The 21313-nt window shown below is 40.7% G+C and overlaps 1 protein-coding gene across 1 annotated transcript in view; it reads left to right on the top strand.

The window, feature by feature from the left end:
• Positions 1–21313, top strand: part of DPP10 (dipeptidyl peptidase like 10) — a 565102-nt gene that overhangs the window by 493023 nt on the left and 50766 nt on the right. Inside the window, exons 8-9 of the mRNA XM_075511483.1 lie at positions 15597–15717; positions 20878–21032. Coding sequence (XP_075367598.1) covers positions 15597–15717; positions 20878–21032 — 276 coding nt within the window. The remainder of the gene's footprint in view (positions 1–15596; positions 15718–20877; positions 21033–21313) is intronic.

Below are 21313 nucleotides of genomic sequence, written 5' to 3'. Positions count from 1 at the left end.
CCAGATGAGTTTGCCTCTGCGCTGCCAGTTGTTCTGCTTCCATTGCTGCAACCACCCCCACAGGGCATTTGCCCCCATCCATGAGTCAGTATAGAGGTAGAGCACTAGCCACTTTTCTCGGTCAGCAATATCTAAAGCCATCTGGATGGCTTTCACCTCTTCAAATTGCTCGATTCACCTTCTCCTTCAGCAGTTTCTGCTACTTGTTGTATAGGACTCCATACAGCAGCCTTCCACCTCCAATGCTTTCCCACAATATGACAGGACCCATCAGTGAACAGGGCACATTGCTTCTCATTTTCTGGTAGTTTATTATACAGTGGGGCCTCTTCAGCACATGTCACCTCCTCCTCTGGTGATATTCCAAAATCTTTGCCTTCTGGCCAGTCCATGATCACTTCCAAGATTCCTGGGCGACTGGGGCTTCCTATTCGAGCCCATTGTGTGATCAATGTGACCCACATCCTCCACGTAGCATCAGTTGCATGATGTGTAGAGGAGAACCCTCCCTTTGAACATCCAGCCCAGCACTGGCAGTCAGAGTGCCAAGAGGAGCTGTGCTTCAGTACCAACCACTTCTGAAGCAGCTCGAACCCCTTCATATGCTGCCAATATCTCTTTTTCAGTTGGAGTATCATGGGCCTTGTATCCTCTGTATCCCCAACTCCAAAACCCTAGGGGTCGACCTCGAGTCTCCCCTGGTGCTTTCTGCCAGAGGCTCCAGGTAGGGCCATTCTCCCCGGCTGCGGTGTAGAGCACATTCTTTACATCTTGCCCTGCCCTGACTGGCCCAAGGGCTACTGCATGAACTATCTCCTGTTTAATTTGTTCAAAGGCTTGTTTTTGCTCAGGGCACCATTTGAAATCGTTCTTTCTCCGGGTCACTTGATAGAGAGGGCTTACGGTCAGACTGTAATTTGGAATATGCATTCTCCAAAAACCCACAACACCTAAGAAAGCTTGTGTTTCCTCTTTGCTAGTTGGTGGGGACATGGCTGTTATTTTGTTGATCACATCCATTGGGATCTGATGACATCCATCTTGCCATTTTATTCCTAAACACTGTGCAGGTCCCTTGACCTTACTTTGTTTTATGGCAAACCCAGCCTTCAGAAGGATTTGGACTATTCCTTTTTTCAAAAACCTCTTCTGCTGTATTGCCCCACATGATGATATCATCAATATATTGCAGATGTTCTGGAGCTTCACCCCAAGTCAGTGCAGTCTGGATCAGTCCATGGCAAATGGTGGGGCTGTGTTTCCACCCCTGGGGCAGTCGATTCCAGGTGTACTGAGCGCCCTCCAAGTGAAAGCAAACTGTGGCCTGCACTCTGCTGCCAAAGGGATTGAGAAGAATGCATTAGCGATATCAGTTGTAGCATACCATTTGGCTGCTTTTGACTCCAGTTCGTATTGCAGTTCCAGCATGTCCGGCACGGCAGCACTCAGCGGCGGTGTGACTTCATTCAGGCCACAATAGTCTACTGTTAGTCTCCATTCTCCATTAGACTTTCGCACTGGCCATGTGGGACTGTTAAAGGACGAGCGAGTCTTGCTGATCACTCCTTGGATCTCCCGTCAATGAATCAGCTTATGGATGAGAATCAGGGAGTCTCGGTTGGTGCGATATTGCCGCTGGTGCACTGTTGTGGTGGCGATTGGCACCTGTTGTTCTTTGACCCTCAGCAACCCCACAACAGAAGGGTCCTTTGAGAGACTGCTCAAGGTGGACAGCTGTTTAATTTCGTCCGTCTCCAAGGCAGCTATACCAAAAGCCCACCGGTACCCTTTTGGGTCCTTGAAATACCCTCTCCTGAGGCAGTCTGTGCCAAGGATGCATGGAGCCTGTGGGCCAGTCACAATGGGGTGCTTCTGCCACTCGTTCCTGGTTAGGCTCACTTTGGCCTCCAATACAGTCAGCTGTTGGGATCCCCCTGTCACTCCAGAAATACAGATGGGTTCTGCCCCTCTATAGCTTGATGGCATTAGGGTACACTGCGCACTGGTGTCTACTAGAGCCTTATACTACTGTGCGTCTGACGTGCCAGGCCATTAAATCCACACAGTCCAGTAAACCTGGTTGTCCCTTTCCTCTGCCTGGCTGGAGGCAGGGCCCCTCTAGTCCTGGTCATAGTGTTCATTACGCACTTCTTGTAAATACGAGTCAGGAGTTCCTTCATTAAGAAGGTGTGTACCCTCTGTATCCTCTCTCTTGAGCAGAGGAATGCTTACTCCTAATACCTGAGATACTGGTCCATACAGGTGGGGAGTAGGACATATCCTCTTTGAGTTGCTGGACCTTCTGGGACAGTTTCTCTGCAGCTGAGAAGAGGGAGGAAGAGAGTCTTTCTTCATATTGCTGGAGTTGGCCAACCAATTCATCCACTGTTGGTTCCTCTTCATCTTTCCAGGTCAGTATTGCAAATGAGTTGACATACGACGATGGTGCGCTCCATAAATCCGAAACACAGCACTATACCAGCTACTAGGAAGAAAATTAACTCTATCCCAGCTGAAACCAGGACAATAACATATAGCACAATGCTTGCACTCATGAGTAAGTTATCATGGGATTAGGCAGGATGTGAATTTAGTGAATGTCATGATCCAATATAATTGGAAAGGCAAGATAATTAAAGTGTGCCTAAACAAAAGAGGGCAATGCTTCCTCATTTTTATTGGAAATCAAGGACATAAACATCAGAGTTATCATGGAGTTGCTGATATTTTGTGAGTTCATGCCCTGGTTTATTCCATGACATTAGTAACTAATCTTGTAGCTGCATTATGAGTGCATCCTCACTATTGTTTACAGTAGATTTATAAACTATCTAAATAGCAATTAAATATAATAGCCTGGTAGATTGTTTGCAGTTCTTCAGAAACGATTGTGCTAACACATTACTGTGATGCAGTGGCATTAATCTAGACAGCAGAAAAGTGGTGCTTCAGTGTTCTGTTCTGTTGTTCGTGCTATGTCTGGCAGCTTTATGACTGCAAAAATAAAATTAACATATTGTAACTGACAAAAAATAAAAAAGGCAGTATATGACATTGGGATGTATGTGTTTTGAGGTCTTCACGTTTCATACTGATCAACAGCGACTTCCCCTCTGCCTTAATTACAACATAATCAAAAGGTTTGAAAGCTTCCCCTGGGAAAATTCCTGTCTAGGTCAATCAAAATCTTTAGAAAATTGGTACCTTTAAGAGTGAATATAGTTATTATTGCTTACAATTATAATCATTTTGTTATGATCTATTATTTGTTTTCTGCTTCATTTGCAATGTGTCTGATGATTTTGAAACATAGATCATGTAAGTGTAGATTTTTGTCTACTGCCATGCTTTGCTTAGGTAGCTGATGGTACCTGCTGTGCCCAGTATCTGCATAATTTATTGGTCCATGGTGCACATGGAACTATGAGGTAAGAGCTGGAGCAAGTCAGAGCTTAACACCTCTGAAAATTTTATACCAGTATAGATTGACCTGCAAAATAAAAAGATCTTCAGAGAGGAGATCAGAGCTATTCTGCACTACTGGAGACTTGCAAAGCAGCTGTATTGCAAACTGTATCAGACATTTTAGCCTGCAGTCCCTGTCCATGGGAGCTCACAATGTAAATAGACTACGGATACAGTGCAGGGGAAAGGGATATAACATAGATCTGCTTTGCAATACAATTCCATAAAACTTTCCTTGAAATTGTCATCCTGTAATGTACATGATCGGGATAGAAAATTTGTAAGATGTGAAAAAAAAAAAGGATTTTGGAAAAAGTCTGCGTAATTGTAACTGACAAAGTCACTAATGAATAACTGTCCAAAATTCACACTTATAAAAGCTTTATAAGCCACTTTCTTGTGTTTTATGTTGTCCAAAAGATAGTAATTCTCTTTGGTTCTGGAGATTGCTGCAGAACCTGTAAGAAAGACAACAGCAGAATGATCAGTCTGTCGCGAATCCTGTTTTCAGATCCTGCTGACTACGCCAGTTTGTTGCGAATGAGTGATTTAGATTGCTTAAAAAATCACCATCAAAGGTATTAGCAAAAGTGGTTTTAATATGATGTTGTAAAAGTACGACTTAAGAAAGTTTGATGGCAAAGTTCATTCTATTAATTACTGCATGGAAGAAACATACAAAGGAAAATTGGGTTACACTCAAGTTAGAGTAAGTCACAGAGAGACCAGGGATACAAAAGGGTACAGAGGACTCTCCCATTGAGTCACGAGGTTCACAGTAGACCCCCTTGCTTTCTAAACTCCTGATGGAGCTTAGGTGCGACTAGGTCCAATGTTAGTTTCAGATTTGGACAATGGTTTATGTCTAAGGGATTATATATGCAAAATTTATCAATTCAGCATGCAGTCGAAGTTACCAAGACAAAATCAAGGTTACCATACTACAAGGTTATGCATGATATCAGTCGCTTACCAAGGATCTGCCGTTGGTAAAAGGTCTCTCTGCCTCAAGAAGCAACCTTGAGAGGTGTCCCAGCTCAAAGGGAGATCACCGCCATGCAGCCATGCTGCCTAGCAGGGAGAGCTCAAAGAAGGCTCCCTTAGGCTGTCATATATATAGGATAAAGTGGTTGGCTTGTAGCCAAATTACATGCCATAGGAAAGGTATGCATGAGGCTCCTTGTACCCACAACTAACTTTGTTCCTTGATAAATGAGTCTTGGAAAAGCCACCTGCTATTCGTGTGTTAGTCGCATGATCAGTGTTCCAAGCTCATATGCATCAGTGCTCTCCATGCCACTCAGATCCTTTGTGGGTTCTCGGAGAACGGATTGGAACCAGAGCAGTTCTTGGCCCCGGCCACAGCTCAGGCCTTTACCTCCTTTACCAAATTACTGCTAGTTTGGTTAAGAGGTCGAGTGCATCCGTCACAGTTGCACCAGTGAAATGCATTATAACTGTTTTGGATAATAGTTTGCCACCTTGCATTTTACTTGCCTCTCAATGTGTGAGCGTCCCAGTTCATTACCATGGAGCTTCTTTCACAGCTTATTACTGTGGGCAAGAATGGTAGCTACTGACCCTTTATCTTGCTACTTTTCCAACATGTGCAAAGTACCCCCTAGAAATCTGTTTTGTCCATGTGATTTTGTATACAAGGGATCTCACTTTGACATGTATGGAACAGTAAATAGACACCTAACTTGGAAACATGCATAAAGCATTGTCACAGGAAGACTGGTGGTGTACCCATCATCCTTACCATGCATGCAGCCCGTGAGCAGTTTGTGACCCCTGTGCCAGCACTTTATTCAGTAGAGTTATGTTGAAGATGGGTGTTGAGTCTCAAGCTATAGGTAGAAACAAGCCAAATGGCATCACAACACCAGTTCATCACAGAACACAGGAAAAGTCACCTCTTTCCTGCAACCAAATAGATACCTGAAGGATTTCTGTGGCTCACTGCAGCATGTGCCCTGCCCTGTGGCTGTTGGCCATAGAAGAGCTTTGATATGGACCAGGAGGTTTGGATTGCCATCATGGAGCTTCTATCTGGGTATAATAAACTGTTCCGATATAACACTATATGTCCAGTTCTTCTGGATAATGTTAGGAAGTATTTTCTTCCCAAAAAGAGCATTTTTTTCCTGTGAGAGGAAAAAAGAAAATTGCAGTTATACTGTTGTTGCATTGACACACAAAACACGTAATCTTAAGTACACCTTGTTCTTCAGTGGGAAGCTGCTTGAACTAAATGAGATTTTGGGAAGGGAAAAGGGCAGAAAAGGGTACTTATCTTCTGCAGCAGTGGGTATAATAATGCTCTGGCAATCCCAATTTAAGTCTGTAAGTCCCAGGGGTGTAGTAAGTGACTTAGATGACAAGAAAACATTTGTTTAGTTTGGACTTGAAGAAGAGAACAGACATTACATTGTGACTATGAATAACGTAATCAATGGCTCTATTAGGAAAAAAAAATTGTCTATCGGGGCTTTGGAGGATGTTGAACAGTGGTAGAGAAGATGCCAAGCCAGGTCTTTATTTGCAATGGTAATTCATAGACAGATACTGTGGCTGATTTGCAGTATTTTTTTAATTGGTGAAAACTAATTGTAAGTTTCTGAAGTGGAGCTATTTGATTAATTTTTCAGATCTGTGAACCATAAAGTGGTAATAAATGTGTTAAGTACTCAAATGAAAATCAGACTTGTTATCTTGACAGCAAGTGTTGAAAAACTGCAACCAAATGGTTTCCATGTGGTTGCAGGGGTTTGACTGTAATCCAAAGTTAGTTCAAATATTATTTACAAATCAAAGGAAGCGCATAGATATCTGCATTTTCCATAATGATGGCCAAAACAGAAGCAGGAACTGAAATCACCTTTTTTTTTCTAAAAGTCACTTAAAAATAATTTTAAAATGAATTATTTTATTTAAGATACCACTTATTTATTTGTTCATTTAAGATCACTTGTTTGCGCTGAACTTTGCGTATGGGGCACCATGTTGTTCAGGAAACAAAGAACATTGACTCTTTGGATATGTATAATATGTATGTGTACATATATATGGCCATGCAGTATAAACACCACCAAGCAAGTTTTCATCGATCTATTTAGCTTCAAGATGTTTTTTTCTCACAACATTTAAATGTGAGGGCTCTATGTGCCAGTACCTTTGACTCTGGGTTTTAACTGCCAGTTAACTGCTGGTTAAACTGGCTATATGAAAGCTATTTAAACTGTGCTTACGTGTTGCACTCCTTTAGCTGTCATCTAGATACCATAACAAGTTATTCTCATTCCCCCATTACTGTGTGTTTTGTTCCCGCGTGCTCCAACATGAACTCAGGACTAGGAGAAATATAGCTGCTGTGTGTGTCGTGGGATCTTCTTTCCCTTCCCAGTATGAGGTTAAGCTGCAAAATGGTCACTGCTCTGCCAGCTTAGTATTGTACTTGGAATTGGAGAAGTCATGGTTTGATATCTGAAGAGCAACGTACAAAATTTGCTGAGAGACTAAGAAAGTATTTTTTATTTGACTTTTTTTCTGTCTAGTGAATAGCTGATGTTATTTATATTAACAGTTGTTAGCAAGAAAACATACTTCATCTGGAAATTGCAGTGACTGATCTAACTAAGGGCAGTTCGATTTGGCCCTGGTTAATGTATGGTAAGAGAGGAGACAGAACAAATCGTAAGAGGCGAGCCCAGATGGAAAAACATCTTGAAGCTTTTGAAGAATTAATTATCCAACTAATTAGCTGGCAGTCTCACAAGAAGAACGGATGGAATTTTGCCTTATGCTTAGGAAATGAAGAAGTCTGATAGATCCTGTGCTGAGGTGTAGCTATCACCCATGATGATGGTGGAGTCAGCTGGTTAGCCAGACTATCTATGTGGGTGCACAGGACCACGCTTGTTTCTGCGTCAGTAAAAATACTTACCCCTCTGCACAGAGCAAAAAAATGCAGTTGAGTGTGCTGTTACCTAGAACGTTGGGCTCTGAAGACACCTGTGCTAGTCCAGAGAGTGGTCAACTGTGTGTCCTTGCCAAGGTCACACAGGAGCGTAGCCACAGATGGGCTGCTTGAAGATGCTTTAGGTCAACGTCTTTAGCACTGCCGTTAGCAACTGCTGGAGTTCTGCAAGCAGCAGCATTTCCTGAACACCTGAAGGTCTCCTTCTGGGCATAATCAGAAATTCCTTAGTCTTGTCATAGCTCATATTCCCTGTGTGAAAGCTAAGGAAGACTGTCATATTCTCTGGGGTATTAAGTGGAGTGCTGAAGTTGTTCCAAGTTGCAATAGTTATTTATATATTTGTTGGTCAGAGAGTCTGTGGAAGAATCTGATGATTTCCTCAGTTCACAGGTAGGACACTCACCTGTACAGGAAGAGACCAGTGCTTGTACGGATACATTTTTTAACCAAAGGTGTATTGATAACAGATGTCTTCTTTGTTTCCTTTCCAGCTGTATCTGCTCAGTAGCTTTAGAGTTTGGTTGGCACCTTCCTTGAACTAGGTGTTTGTCCTGATGAATCCATGTAATGACAAACCATGCCATTAGTCACACTCCACCATTTCTTTCCTTCAAGACAAGATGCTGGATTCTGCGTATTATCTTTTTATCTTGAAAAGTTAATTTCAGGAGCTGTTAAAACTTATGTAAGGGTAAATCATGGCTGCAAAGCCCACTGACACTTGCAGTTTGCATTACATCTTTCTATTATTATTGATGGCAAAAGGTATTTGTGCTGATGGTATCAATGAGGAAGTCAAACAAATCTGCCATGCTCAAACTCTGGAGGATTAATTAGAAAGCTTCACTCATTAAGTTAGGAAAATAAGTCCCTGATATATTAACCATTATGGGATAGGTGTCCAAATTTTCCCTATGATAAATATCAAGACAATTTTAAAGGCTGTGCTAACTAATTTTCTTCTGTTTTATTTGTTAGTTGTTAGTGACTTCTACTATCATTTCACATCAGGTAATGTAGAAATATTAGACTGGGGATCTGCAAACTTGTTCCTTATAGGACAGCTGTACCTTCTCATGGCTTTTAAACTGTGGCCACACTACACTAAGAAGTGTGACACAGGCCAACAAGTACCTGGTTGTGGTACAGAGTGGAGAGGCATACCTTCAGCTTGGGCGAAGCATGGCATGAGTAAGTGGTTTTGCTTCTAGACTCAAGATGGTTCCCTCTCGTATTGGGGAACAGCAGTGGCAATACATTATACCTGTACAATTAGTGTTTATATGATCTATTTTAAGAACTTGTTGCATGGAAAGCTACCTTACCATATTCATATAAAATAAGTTTAGCCATGCGTAAGTTAGAGTAAGCTAGGTTGTTAAGTCTACCTCCTTAACGTCAGGTTTCAGAGAAATTTGCCTCTCGGTTTGGTAGCTTTTCTCTGCAAGTGAGACTGATCACTGGTTGCAGGGAAGGAGATAGGTTTTGTCAGCAAGGGCTGCAGCTCTGTTTCTCTTCCACCTGAAGAAAACTGGGCTTTTGGATATAAGTACAAGTCTGAACTTTGGTGTCTAAATGAATTTCTAGGACACGTGCAAATATCCGATAGTAACTCCGTCTCAACTGCCAGGGCTAACTGGCTGCCGGCAGCCTCTGGTAGAGAAGCTGCCCCTGCCTTGGTAGAGAGCTCAAAGCCCTGCTTCGCACACACTCGCTGCTTCTGCGCAGGGTAAGCGATGGCACGGTGACCTCCACACAGCTCCAGGCAAACTGCTGCCGCTGCCCAACCGGTGCGTGAAAAGCTTCAACTGTTGCCGATGTGCTACCCTGCAATCAGAGGAGTGATTGAATGTGGATATGCCCATGCAGAAGGCTTCAGTGGAGCACCTAAAGGGAAAAAGTGGAGTATTTTTCTGTCATTTAGTGGCTTTTCTCTGCCTGTAGTGTTTGAAGTGATTAAAGACACACAGGGGGCCCCTGCAGCTATTGGCACGGGGTTTGCGGTTCAGCTGTGGGATTAGATGTCTCTATGTTTTCACAGCTGTCTGCTCTCTGGAACTAACTGCTCCGACTGGGTGCTCCACTTAAGACCTCAGCCTGAAACAGAATCATGTAATTGTGAAACACGTTGCAAACAATAAATGTTTTGGTAGAAATAAATTTAGAAGAAGGTTTATGAAAAAGTGGTTTAGAGGTTGACAGATGTGGAAAAAGGGGAAGGAAAAAGGGGAACATTAGAGTAAGCAGAGCCTCAAATTCTTCACAGTCAGTTGGAATAAATGTGATCATTATCAAGAATTAATCTCTCACTAATCCAAAACATTCTTGCAGATGTTTTTCATTACTTGGAAAATACTTAAAATAATTAAAGAAATGCTTTGTTTTTTTCTCCATTTGGTTTAAGGCTTGATGTGATTAGCTGTGCAAAAGCGCTAAGAAAACAAAAAGTCAAATAATTTTGAAGACCATAGATTTTGATATTTATCCCCATTTACAGCATTATTAGCTAAGGGTCTTAGCTAAAAAATAATTTTAAATGCTTTGAAAATACTTGGGAAATAGGTGGTGAAAAGAAGAGGTTAAAAAAAGCGTAATAATAATTTTCATATAAGATAGCATAGCCTTGTTCCACTTTGTGCCTTTTTCAATTTATTTTCTTATCGTCATGCCTGAAAGCTGTGAAAGCATTTAGGGCACAAAGCCACTGATGTATTCATGAGAATACCTGTCTGATACGCAGTTAGCAACTCCTCTTTTAGCAGTTTTGGAAGATTCAGTAGTTACAGTCAACATTTTAGTACTCATGATGTAGTAATTAGACCCAAGTGTATACTAAGAAAAGCCCTTTTACCTTTACTTCTAGCAAGGGAGATTGTTGGTTTACGTGACATTGCCCAAAACACAATATACAAAGTGATGAAGTGTTTGAAAGTCCCCACCCTGGAAACCTTTGGGCACATGTTTAATTTTACTTACTGGAATCAGGATGTTAGGCACCTGTATTTGCAAGATTCTGCTCTAAGAATAATTTTTCATTTTGATCGATAATTCTTACCCCAGTGTCATGATTTGCTGTCTGCTTTACAGTATTTGAAAGTTTAAGTCTCTGTTGTAGGAAAAGTAGTAGTCTGAGTTCTCTCCCAGCCACTTGCTCCCTCTTTCACTGAATTTTAAAAACCAAACTCTGGCTCATAAATTCCGCTTCTATGTATTGCTGTACTGCAATGAATCAGCAGCAGCAGCCACCACCTGAAAAATAAAAATTTCCATCTAGTCTTTGTGGTTTTGAAATAAAAGCTCGGAAATATGTATTAATGCAGCATAAAGTAGAACTGTAAGGAGTTTTCTGCAGATATTGTTTTCACCAGAAAGCATTGATAGCAATGTTTAAATTAAGCAAGAAAGCTAAAAATGTATGAACCAAAGAAAAGGAACTTAGGTGATTTGCGGGGAGGGGAGAGTTTGACCATGCCATTTAAGGACTTCCTCTGCTTCTGGGGCCTAATGTAGGATTTTTAACGTGTTCCAGCTGAGGAATATTTCCATTTCTACTCATAACTGGTGTGCTCATGATAATCTACATAAAATGAAACCAATGTCCGTTTTCCTCCTGAGGTCACTTCACAGTTGACACCACCTCGGGCAGCAGGAGGAGCATGGAGCGGTGCCGTGGCCCCAGCAGGCAAACGGCGGCCAAGGACTAATGGGGGAGAAAAAGCCCACTTCACTGCTCTCTGGTAAAACCATAGTTGTTGTGCACATGCTGCTTCTAGTCGCGGCTATTTCAGAGGGACACGAAGCCGAGACACTTAGCTGCTGGTCAATGTTGGGTATGCAAACAGTCTTGTGAACAAAATTAATTTTAAGTGGTGATCTAGTACAATTTCAGTGGTTTTAGGGTTACATATGTGGTACATTTGTACCATATAAATATTATACTGGGAAGAAGAATTTACAATGAGTGTGCCTTTTAGAAATGTCTTTCTTGGCTGAATTGCTCTGGCAGTAATGTAAGATGGGAGATTGTCCTGGTTTCGGCTGGGATAGAGTTAATGTTCTTCCTAGTAGCTGGTATAGCGCTGTGGTTTGGATTTAGGATGAGAATAATGTCGATAACACACTGATGTTTCAGTTGTTGCTGGGCAGTGCTTACACTGGTCAAGGACTTTTCAGCTTCCCCTGCTCTGCCAGGGGCACCAGAAGCTGGGAGGGGGCACAGCCAGGACAGCTGACCCACACTGCCCAAAGGGCTGTTCCATACCATATGGCCTCATGCCCAGTATAGAAACTGGGGGGAGCTGGCTGGGTGGGGCAGCAATCGCTGCTCGGGGACGGGCTGGGCATTGGTTGGCGGGTGGTGAGCAGTTGCATCATGCATAACTTTGTGTATTCTATTATTATTATTATTATTATTATTATTATTATTATTATTATTATTATTCTCTATTTTATTTCAACTATTAAACTGTTATTATCTCAACCCATGAGTTTTCTCACTTTTACTCTTCTGATTCTCTCTCCCAGCCCACCAGGGCGGGGAGTGAGCAAGCGGCTGCGTGGTGCTTAGTTGCTGGCTGGGGTTAAACCACGACAGAGATTGTTTTTGGCTACACAAAGTACTTGTGCTTAATTGAATCCACAGCTTGGATTTACAGAGAGCAAAGCAAAGAGCCTTTTGGGCCAGGACTAGTAGTGTTCACGATAATGTTGTCACTCCTATTACAACTCTGCTGCCTGTTTTGCTGCAGAAATCAACACTTTAACTCCAAGTCCTTATTTCCAAGAGGTGAAGGAGTTAATTACAGATGAGCACTTTGGCATGGTCAGGAATGGAAGGGAATGCAGCCCTGACTGCGGGGGTTAGGCAGCATCATTGCAGGAGATGTGCACGATGCCATTCCTGTCGGTACCAACAGCAGTTCGTGGGCTTTATGTGGAAAATGGCACCTCCTGAAATATAACAAATATTCAAAACTATAGATGAGATTACATGACTAACCATAATGGTGAATCTTTCTGAGATGTTTTTACAGCCTCAAGCATGAGGATATTGATCTTTCAAAATGCTGCAGGCAGTGCCGAGCGATACTTGCCAGTGCGCCAACCCTAAATCATCAGTGTGCATTTACATGCTGTTTAGTTATGTGGAGGAACAGGAACGGTTGTATTTCATAAATGTTTTGCAAAGGAACATAAATTCATCATTTTTAATGTTAAATTCAGGTAAGCCGTTAGCTCGAGGCTTGCTAGGGAGAGAGCTGCTGGGTGGCTTTGAAGTTTTTCAAGAACTTTAAAATGTTCCAATCCATATGTTCAAGAAAAAAATTGTTCTTTGGGCTAGCTTTCAAAGTTGAAAGAACACGTGCCACGATTGATGAGGAGAGAAGGGAAACTTCAGATGACAGAGCAGACTAAGAGGATTGTGGGGACGTTCAGAGGGTGGCTGGGAACTGGTTGAGGATGGAGACGAAGCCGCTTTAGGAAATGAATGGGGAATAAAGCCGAGGAAGCCGGCAGTCAGTGGCACAACAGTGAGTATTCCTTCTGAGATATTTACTTATCTGAAATGTGTCAAATGGAATTAGCAATGCCTACTAACTAGTAATAACAGGATTAAAGACCTTTTCATGGTTCAGTCATAAAACAAGTAGTTCTTAATCCGGTACTTTGGCTGGCAATGATGGCTTTAAATGAAAGTTTTTCATTGAGGAGACTAGACACTACGGGTGTCTTCACCATTAAAAATACAAACAGCCTGAAAAGGCGGGAGAGAAGCAAAAATGATACTTCTGATCTTCAAAACTGAATTTGAGCTCATTTAATTAAAGAAGCTTAAATAAAATAGAATCGTTTGATCAAGTAGGCATTTTTTTTGTAATCTCCTGAAAACAGTTGTTTATATAAGAAGAGATTGTCAGCTGAAAGAAATTGCTCTTTACTAAGCAATAGTCAATAGAGTGGTACCCACTACTTAATGCTATCTGTAATTTAGTCTGATAGGAATATCTTTAGTTCACTTAAATAGCAAGTACTTGGCTAAATTATTTTGTTTTTCTTGGTTGAGCAATTAACCATGCCTTGTTATTACTTGTATTTGTTTCTTTTACCGTAGGAAAAAAAAAGTACATTTTTACTGTAGAAATATACATTGACAAGGAGTGTTTGTCGATATTATTTCAAAAGCTTGATATGTCCAGCTTTCTCTAATCTTTTGTTTTCTCTTAGTGTTAATGCTGGGTCATACATCAGCTTCCCATAATTCTTAACTGTACCAAATATTATTTATAAAACTATAAATGTAATTACTGGTCAGTACATTCAAACTGGATCAACTATTTTTACTTCAGTTTTGAAACTCACTGCTGAGTTTTGAATTTCTGACCATAAAGACCTTTGTTCCAAGTCACCCTTGATTCCCAGTAATGGTTAACATCATTGCATTGCTCAAGGTATGAAAAAACTCAGCTTTATTGCTTTATGCAGCAGAAATCATGAAGTGGCTACTGTTAAAAATCAAGAAATGCCATTAATTTGGGGACTCATAGGGAAATCTATTTCAGATGGTAGTTTAGAAGCAAAGAGAAGAGCAGTAATAGTGATAATAACACCTTGCTCTCTGGTTAGTATTTTCTCATAAGTCATTTATCATAGAGGTATGGGAGAATGATAAATGACTAGGCTTTTAAAATGGTCTTTGGCAGAAATATATTTACTTCATGTTAGCAGTCCCTGAGACTCCGTATATCAGTGTACATTGATGAAATCATGGTACAAAAATTTCTATTGTGTGTTGCTTCTCTAGTGCTGTTAGCTGCGTTTTCTTAGTGTGAATCAAGCTGGGTGCGTAATATTGACACTAAGTTGATTCCATTGTTAAGATGTTCAAGCACATACAGGGCCATTATAATTTAATGACAAAGCAAAGAAAAAGGCTACAACTCTGAGACGATTATAGCTGAAATAAGAGTCTAGTCACAGGCATTGACAACTCAGGAAAATGAGGTATGCAGGAGTACAGACAAAAAGGATTAAAAGCATTATTACAGGCAATGCTAGTAGCTGTGGTTCTGCTTTTTATACCCGTCTGTAGCTTTTGGCTTGTTAGTATCTCTGATGTTTGTTTCTTATTAGCCCGGCCTGGGAGAGGTAGTGCCAGTGAAGAAGTCTGGGACAACACGTGCCTCAGCTGTGTTGCAGTGAAGTGCTCGAAGGTCTCCTGGCTGACAGGAGAAAGGCAGACATACGGCCCCGTGTGGCATACGTCTGAGTACATAAGAATTCCCATGTTATAAACCTTCCTCATCATCACTGTATTTGTCTCCTGCCCTTTTTGCCATCCCCATACTCCTCCAAAGTATTTTTTTTTCTTTGTTTTTTGGGCTTTATCTTTCGTTACTGCACTTTGTCATGGAGCCTGGAGCTCAGTCTCACAAAATGAATGAACTTGAAATCCTTTGCAACAAGGGGAGCAGGGAAAGAAAAGCAGACAAGGCTGAGAAGCGGCAGTGAACGAGGACAGGACCGTCTGTCAGGTCTGTTACTCGCAAGCAAAGGAGGAGGAGTCTCAAAAATAAAGGGCATTTATATCGCACACTTGAGGTAAAATGTTTGTGTGTCAAAGTCAGAAATAGTGTCAGCATCTGAGAAAAGTTAACAGCAGTCTGCTATTTATTTTTGCTTTTCCAGTATGTTCTCACACCGTGATATAAAGCTGTAACTTACATTTATGATGTATGTGCTGTGCTGTATGTACTTGCAGAAGTGTGTCTAATTTCACAGCTAGACAAACGGATTATTCTACTAGATAGAATGGAATTAATGGAAAATTTCTTCATCTATTCAACTGTTATAAAACTTCTCTCCTGTATGATACTGAGGAATGTAATAATATTTCTTAAAGTGAATAGAAACATTTCAACTGGGAAGACAATTTCAAAGGAAGAATTTGACTCGGCATAAGTATTAAAAGTTTGCTTAGTTTGTCCAAATTGATAATAAAAGGAAATATGAAGCCAATGTTGGTGAAAACTCATGCTGAATTATTCTGTCGGCTGTTCTGAGCCTGAGGAAATTATGTATTCATTGCTGAACATTCATTTATAGCTACCAAAATGTTCTTTTTTCTCTCCATCCCTCTTACCTCATCCAGATTTATATTTTTGAAAATAACATCTACTATCAGCCTGATGTAAAGAGTAGCTCATTGCGCCTGACATCTTCGGGAAAAGAAGGAATTATTTTTAATGGAATTGCAGACTGGTTATATGAAGGTAAGCCGGACAAATATACCCGTATATTAAAACAGATGAGAGGTTCTTGTACAGACCCAACAGCACAAATCTATTCATTTCAGAAAATGCTATCTAAGGTTGGTTTTGCTGCTTTGCCTTCTCATTTTCTTGCAAGATTGCCTTTGTGTCTATTCATACTTTGTATTGACTGCTGGTTTGCATATAACAATATCTTCTGAGAAAGAGGAATTTGTTTTCAACCAGAATGTATCAAATGTATTATGAACACTAGGTAGTATGTAAAAAATGTTATGGTAGTGAAATCTTGATGTGGGATTTTACTACCAACTTCAGTGGGGCTGGCATTTCAAATAGAGCTGTTCAAATAAAACTAAACACCCTGTACGTTTTGCTTATCTAGAATAACTCCATTCATACCTTTGGAGCTCTTCTGGGTTTACAACACAAACGAGGAGAGAAAGGACCCTGTGGCTTTGTGTGAACAATGGTGCCGATCTATTTCGGTTAAAACTTCCTAATGGAAGAAGGCACAGAAGAATTGTAGAGTAGAAGCAGAATTGGCTATGTTTTCTTTTTTACTGCTGGATACATAGAGAAAGGTGATCAAAGATGATACTGCCTGGTGCCTCACTTTTTATCAGCGTCCCTCCTTCAGCCTCGGTGGTGGTTGGTGTGCTGTGCGTTAGCGTGACTCGCGAGAGACTCCAGCCCCTCAAGCCAGGCAGTAACATTGTGCTTGACTTTAAGAACATGCTTGAATCCAATTTGAGTGTTTTGACAAGATCTAAAAGTGTCATACTGGTACCTCAACAGTGGCTGCTACTTTTGCTTGAATCAGCCTGGGCTGGACTCCTGGAAAACTTGCTGTTGCTGGAAAGCAGTGCCAAAACGGAGTGGAGGACAGCTCAGTCTGTGATATCCTCTGGCTTCTGAAGCCCCCTTCTGCGTAGTACCACAGGATGTTTCTCTCTGCACCCAAAATCCTTTTAACATAATAATAAATTAAAAAATTGGAGTAGATTATCCAGCTTGATACAAGAGCTTAAAATTAATACACATTTCAGTTATTCTTTCTATGGGACTCATTAATTTTATAGATAAATAGCTGAGTGTTAAATATTCAGTTACCTGATGTATACAACTTCTCGTATGTTTTGCAGGGCAGAGTGTTTTTTAGGGATGGTGTTACAGCATATGGCAAGGAACTTCAGTGGGGCCCTTAGAAAGGGTCTGTCCATTCCTCCTGGGATTTCAGTGGTTATGAGCAGATAGCTCATAGGTATTTTTTAAAATCTCTGCCCACGTAAACTGTGAAATATAGAATGGTAGTTTGCATCCCTTAGCCATATAAATGCCTCTGTCTGACAATTGCCTACTTCCAAGGTTTCTGTTAATGTTTTGAAATGTTTTAATGTGTCGGCACATTGCAAAACTTAAGGACAAAGGACATCTTTGGAATGGAATTTCATTTGATATGCACTTCATATTCTTCAAATCTAACATGACTGCATGCAAATTGAAGAATTTAAGCATATGTAGCTCACTGAAGTTGATATAGTATATTGAGTTTTTGCTAAAACAAAGTAAGGTTAGTAAGAGTCACAGTCATGGAGGCAACAGGGCAACTCTGGCTCCAATTCTGCAAGCCTTTTGAGGACACCTGTTCAGAAGAGGGCAGCCTGTGTTTCTCTTCTCTTTGGGGTGCAGCTGGGTCCAGGATGGAGCTGCAGTGAATGACATATAATGCAGGATCATTATACAGCTCTACTCCATGGAACAAAATGTAGCATGAGATTTTTTAAAAAACATTCCTTCCTAGTCAGCAAAGGATCATAAGGATACCGTAGGATAATTCAGGTTGGAAGGGACCACAAAAGGTTACCTAATGCAACTGATCAGTTCTGGTATTTGCCAGGCGTTTTTATTTGAGCTGTCTGGAAGGGATGGAGTAGAGCCCATCTAAGAATTATACAGATAGAAGTTTAAGACATATTTTAATGGAAGAAATGTTAGGGGTTTTGTATGATTTGGACCTCTGCATTCATGAGATCTACATTTAGGAACTAAAGAGAATCAAAACTAATTTATTTTATTTGAAACATGCCAATATGCTAATTCTTTTTAATATTTCAGCTTACCTATGTATCTCAGAAACAGTGTCTGAAAGAGGTTGATGTGGATTTTTTATAACTTCATTTGTTTTAAAGATCAACAAAGCTGTTGATAAAACACATTACTGTTCCTTTAAGCTGGAAATATTTCATGATGAATAGAAAATGAAGATGGGGTAACTTGGAAAGAACAGGAGCAGCCAGCACAATAATGGCAATGATGCTTGTCAGAGGTTATGCTCCTGCTTCTCTCTGTGTGCCCATCCTTCCTACAGACACATTTTATTAATTAATTTTTGGGGACTGAAAGGCTTTAAAGCTTCACAGAACTTCTTTAGCTAACAACAAAACACAGACCTCTTCATATGTGCTGTGGATGACTTTTCCCTGTGAACGCATGGGTACATAGGTCTCATACAGGGCTGATTTTCAAAAAGGCCACGAGCCTGCTTCTTGTTTTTTGAAAAGGAAGCCAGGCGTATTCATCCAAGTATCTTATACCTCCATATCAGTTACCACCCCAGTTTGTTCTTGTCACTCCCTGTCTCTACAGCTATACACATACCTTTATCGTGAGCAGGAAAAGCAAAAGGTCTCCCATCTGGGACTAGAAAGTTTCTGAAATGGTCAGGGAGGTGGTACACATCCCAAAGCCTTCCTCCTGACGCATTCCTTAAGTGCTAAAGCCTTCCTTAAGTGATTTAGCCTGTTCTTTTCCTAGTTTTTTATTCCCTGGCCCAAATAGCTGTTGCATTTCCTGACTTACAGAGAACTCTCTGGGTTCCTAGGGATGCAGGCAAGCAGGCAATCACAGAATCACAGAATCACAGAATCATATAGGTTGGAAAAGACCTTTAAGATCATCGAGTCCAACCATAAACCTAACACTGCCAAAAACCACCACTACACCATGTCTCTAAGTACCTCATGCTCTAAGTACCTAAGGCAAGCAGTGGACTCTTCTCCACAATATACATAATTAAAATCAGAGTAAAAGGGAATTCTGTCTGTATATGTTGGAGGACCACAGTCTGTTGGCATGAATGAATATACTGCTTCTGTCCCATTAACCATTGTTTAAGTTAGGGCAGTCCTCTACTTTCGGTAGTGTTTTTAATAGCATCAGAAGCTGAGCAGGCTGAATATTGTCCAGATGAAGTTAGGAAGTTTTCAGTTGAATTCAGAACTGTTCCTCCTTTTGACCTCATTTGTTTTCTTTTATCATTTGCATGGGTTTGTTATTAGCATTTTACCTTACACAAGCATTTGGGAATAGCTTTTCTTTGTGTGAATAACCTTGTCTGAATGCAAACAGTAAAATTTTAAAACAAACACAATTGTGATGTATGCTATCTGATATTCACCATTCATTCTCTGCTGTTCTCCTGTGTAAAAGGTTTTAGTTATCCAGCCAGGGAGAGAAGCATGACCCAGAATATATGACTTTGAATATGAGTCCCAGCTTCATTGCACCTAACCTTAGATAATTGAACCCATTAAGCCTCTTCAGAACTTTCAGAATCTGATTAGTGTCCTGGTTTCAGCTGGGAGAGAGTTAATTTTCTTCCTGGTATAGTGCTGTGGTTTGGGTTTAGGACGAGAATAATGTTGATATCACACTGATGTTTCAGTTGTTGCTGGGCAGTGCTTACACTGGTCAAGGACTTTTCAGCTTCCCCTGCTCTGCCAGGGGCACCAGAAGCTGGGAGGGGGCACAGCCAGGACAGCTGACCCACACTGCCCAAAGGGCTATTCCATACCATATGGCGTCATGCCCAGTATAGAAACTGGGGGGAGTTGGCTGGGGGGCAGCGATCGCTGCTCGGGGACGGGCTGGGCATTGGTCGGCAGGTGGTGAGCAGTTGCATCACTTGTTTTTTTCCTGGGTTTTGTTCCTCTCTCGCTCTCTTGTTGTTTTCTTTCTCATTACAAATTTTTTTTTTGTTCCAGTTATTAGACTGTTCTTATCTCAACCCATGAGTTTTCTTAAATTTGCTCTTTCGATTCTCTCCCCCATCCCACTGGGGGAGGAGGGTGAGCGAGTGGCTGTGTGGTGCTTGATTGCCAACTGGGGCTAAACCACAACAATTAGCATCTTGGAGAGTCTCCATTGACAATTTAAGTAGTTTTGTAGGTAGGCTCTTAAATTAGGTATGCAGTCAGGCCTTTGTTTCAGTTAGTATACTATTCTCATTTGGTTTTCCAGCCAAATTCTTCAAATTTGAATACGAAATGCTCACCAAACTAGTCAACGTATCAAATATATAATGAAAAAGATCTAAGTCTTTTCACAAGTGGAAGACAGAAGACCTGTACAGGGTGAATTTGGAATTGGTCAGGAGCTGCTTTACGGGTATACTAGAAGTTTGAGTGCTGCTTCTATGGTTGTTTCTGGTTTGTTTCTTTCTAATATGAAATACAATGACAATAAATGTAAGAAAACATTGTGTGACATTTTTGAGAATTACTTTCATTTGGAAATCAAATAAAATTTGCATAAAAATAAAAAGTTTTATTTGGATTTTCAAAAAGTTATATTGCAGAAAAACTGAACTTTCTAAGAAAAAGCTGACCATTAGCCTGAGGCAAGAAAGCCAAAATATTGCATTCCAAAAATGATTACATAAATATCACTGTGTGAGGATCTGCATGTTACCAGGTGCCACAGCACAGAGAAATCAGGTATGCTAAAATTTTATATTAAAGGAAAAAAAAAAGACTGACAATCCTAAAAAAAAGTCTATTAAAATGGTCCAAAACATTTAAAAATTAATTAAACACATCTAATGGAATGCAATGGAACTCAACATATAGCAGTTACAATAATCTTTCACGTTTAGATGGTTTATTGACGTCAATGAAGGTATTCATTTGAGGAAAATGGTTAAAGTTTGGTCTTTTGACATGCCTTGTTATCTAAACATTCAACCCAGGATATTGTAAAATTATGAAATTACAACAGATGCATTTCAAGTAGGCACAGAAAGAACAAATCAGTGCCAACTGAATGAGCTGGAAACTATGTGATAGTTATTTTTATGGACCCTAAGGAGATCTGGTTTTGCAGAGGAACTTCTTCATTCTCACATTGCCCACTGGTGGTCTCCAGACGGTGAAAGACTGGCGTTCCTGACCATAAATGACTCTCTGGTGCCGAACATGGTTATTCCCCGGTTTACTGGAGGTCTATATCCAAAAGGAAAACAGTATCCATATCCTAAGGTAAGATAAGTGTGAGTGCAGCCCCCACCTCCTGTTCCTTGTTCAGCGATAGTATTCAACCATATGGGAGGAGCGTTTCTAGACAGTAACAGAGGCTGATTTTGTTCACGTTGCTTTTCAGGAAATAGTAATTACTTTTTTTTTCAGTAACACCTTGTGCTGGAAAGAAACTATCGGGCGAGAGAGCAGCAGACAAACTAATTCATAGTAATTTCATCATTGATATACGGCTTGGTAAAATCAATCCACCGCTTCTGAGAGAAGGGTCATATATTTGAAGG

Source organism: Mycteria americana, chromosome 9, assembly GCF_035582795.1.
Source record: "Mycteria americana isolate JAX WOST 10 ecotype Jacksonville Zoo and Gardens chromosome 9, USCA_MyAme_1.0, whole genome shotgun sequence".
NCBI classification, from domain to species: Eukaryota; Metazoa; Chordata; class Aves; order Ciconiiformes; family Ciconiidae; genus Mycteria; species Mycteria americana.
The sequence above is the reverse complement of the archived record's forward strand: the minus strand, read 5'-3'. Positions and strand labels throughout refer to the sequence as shown.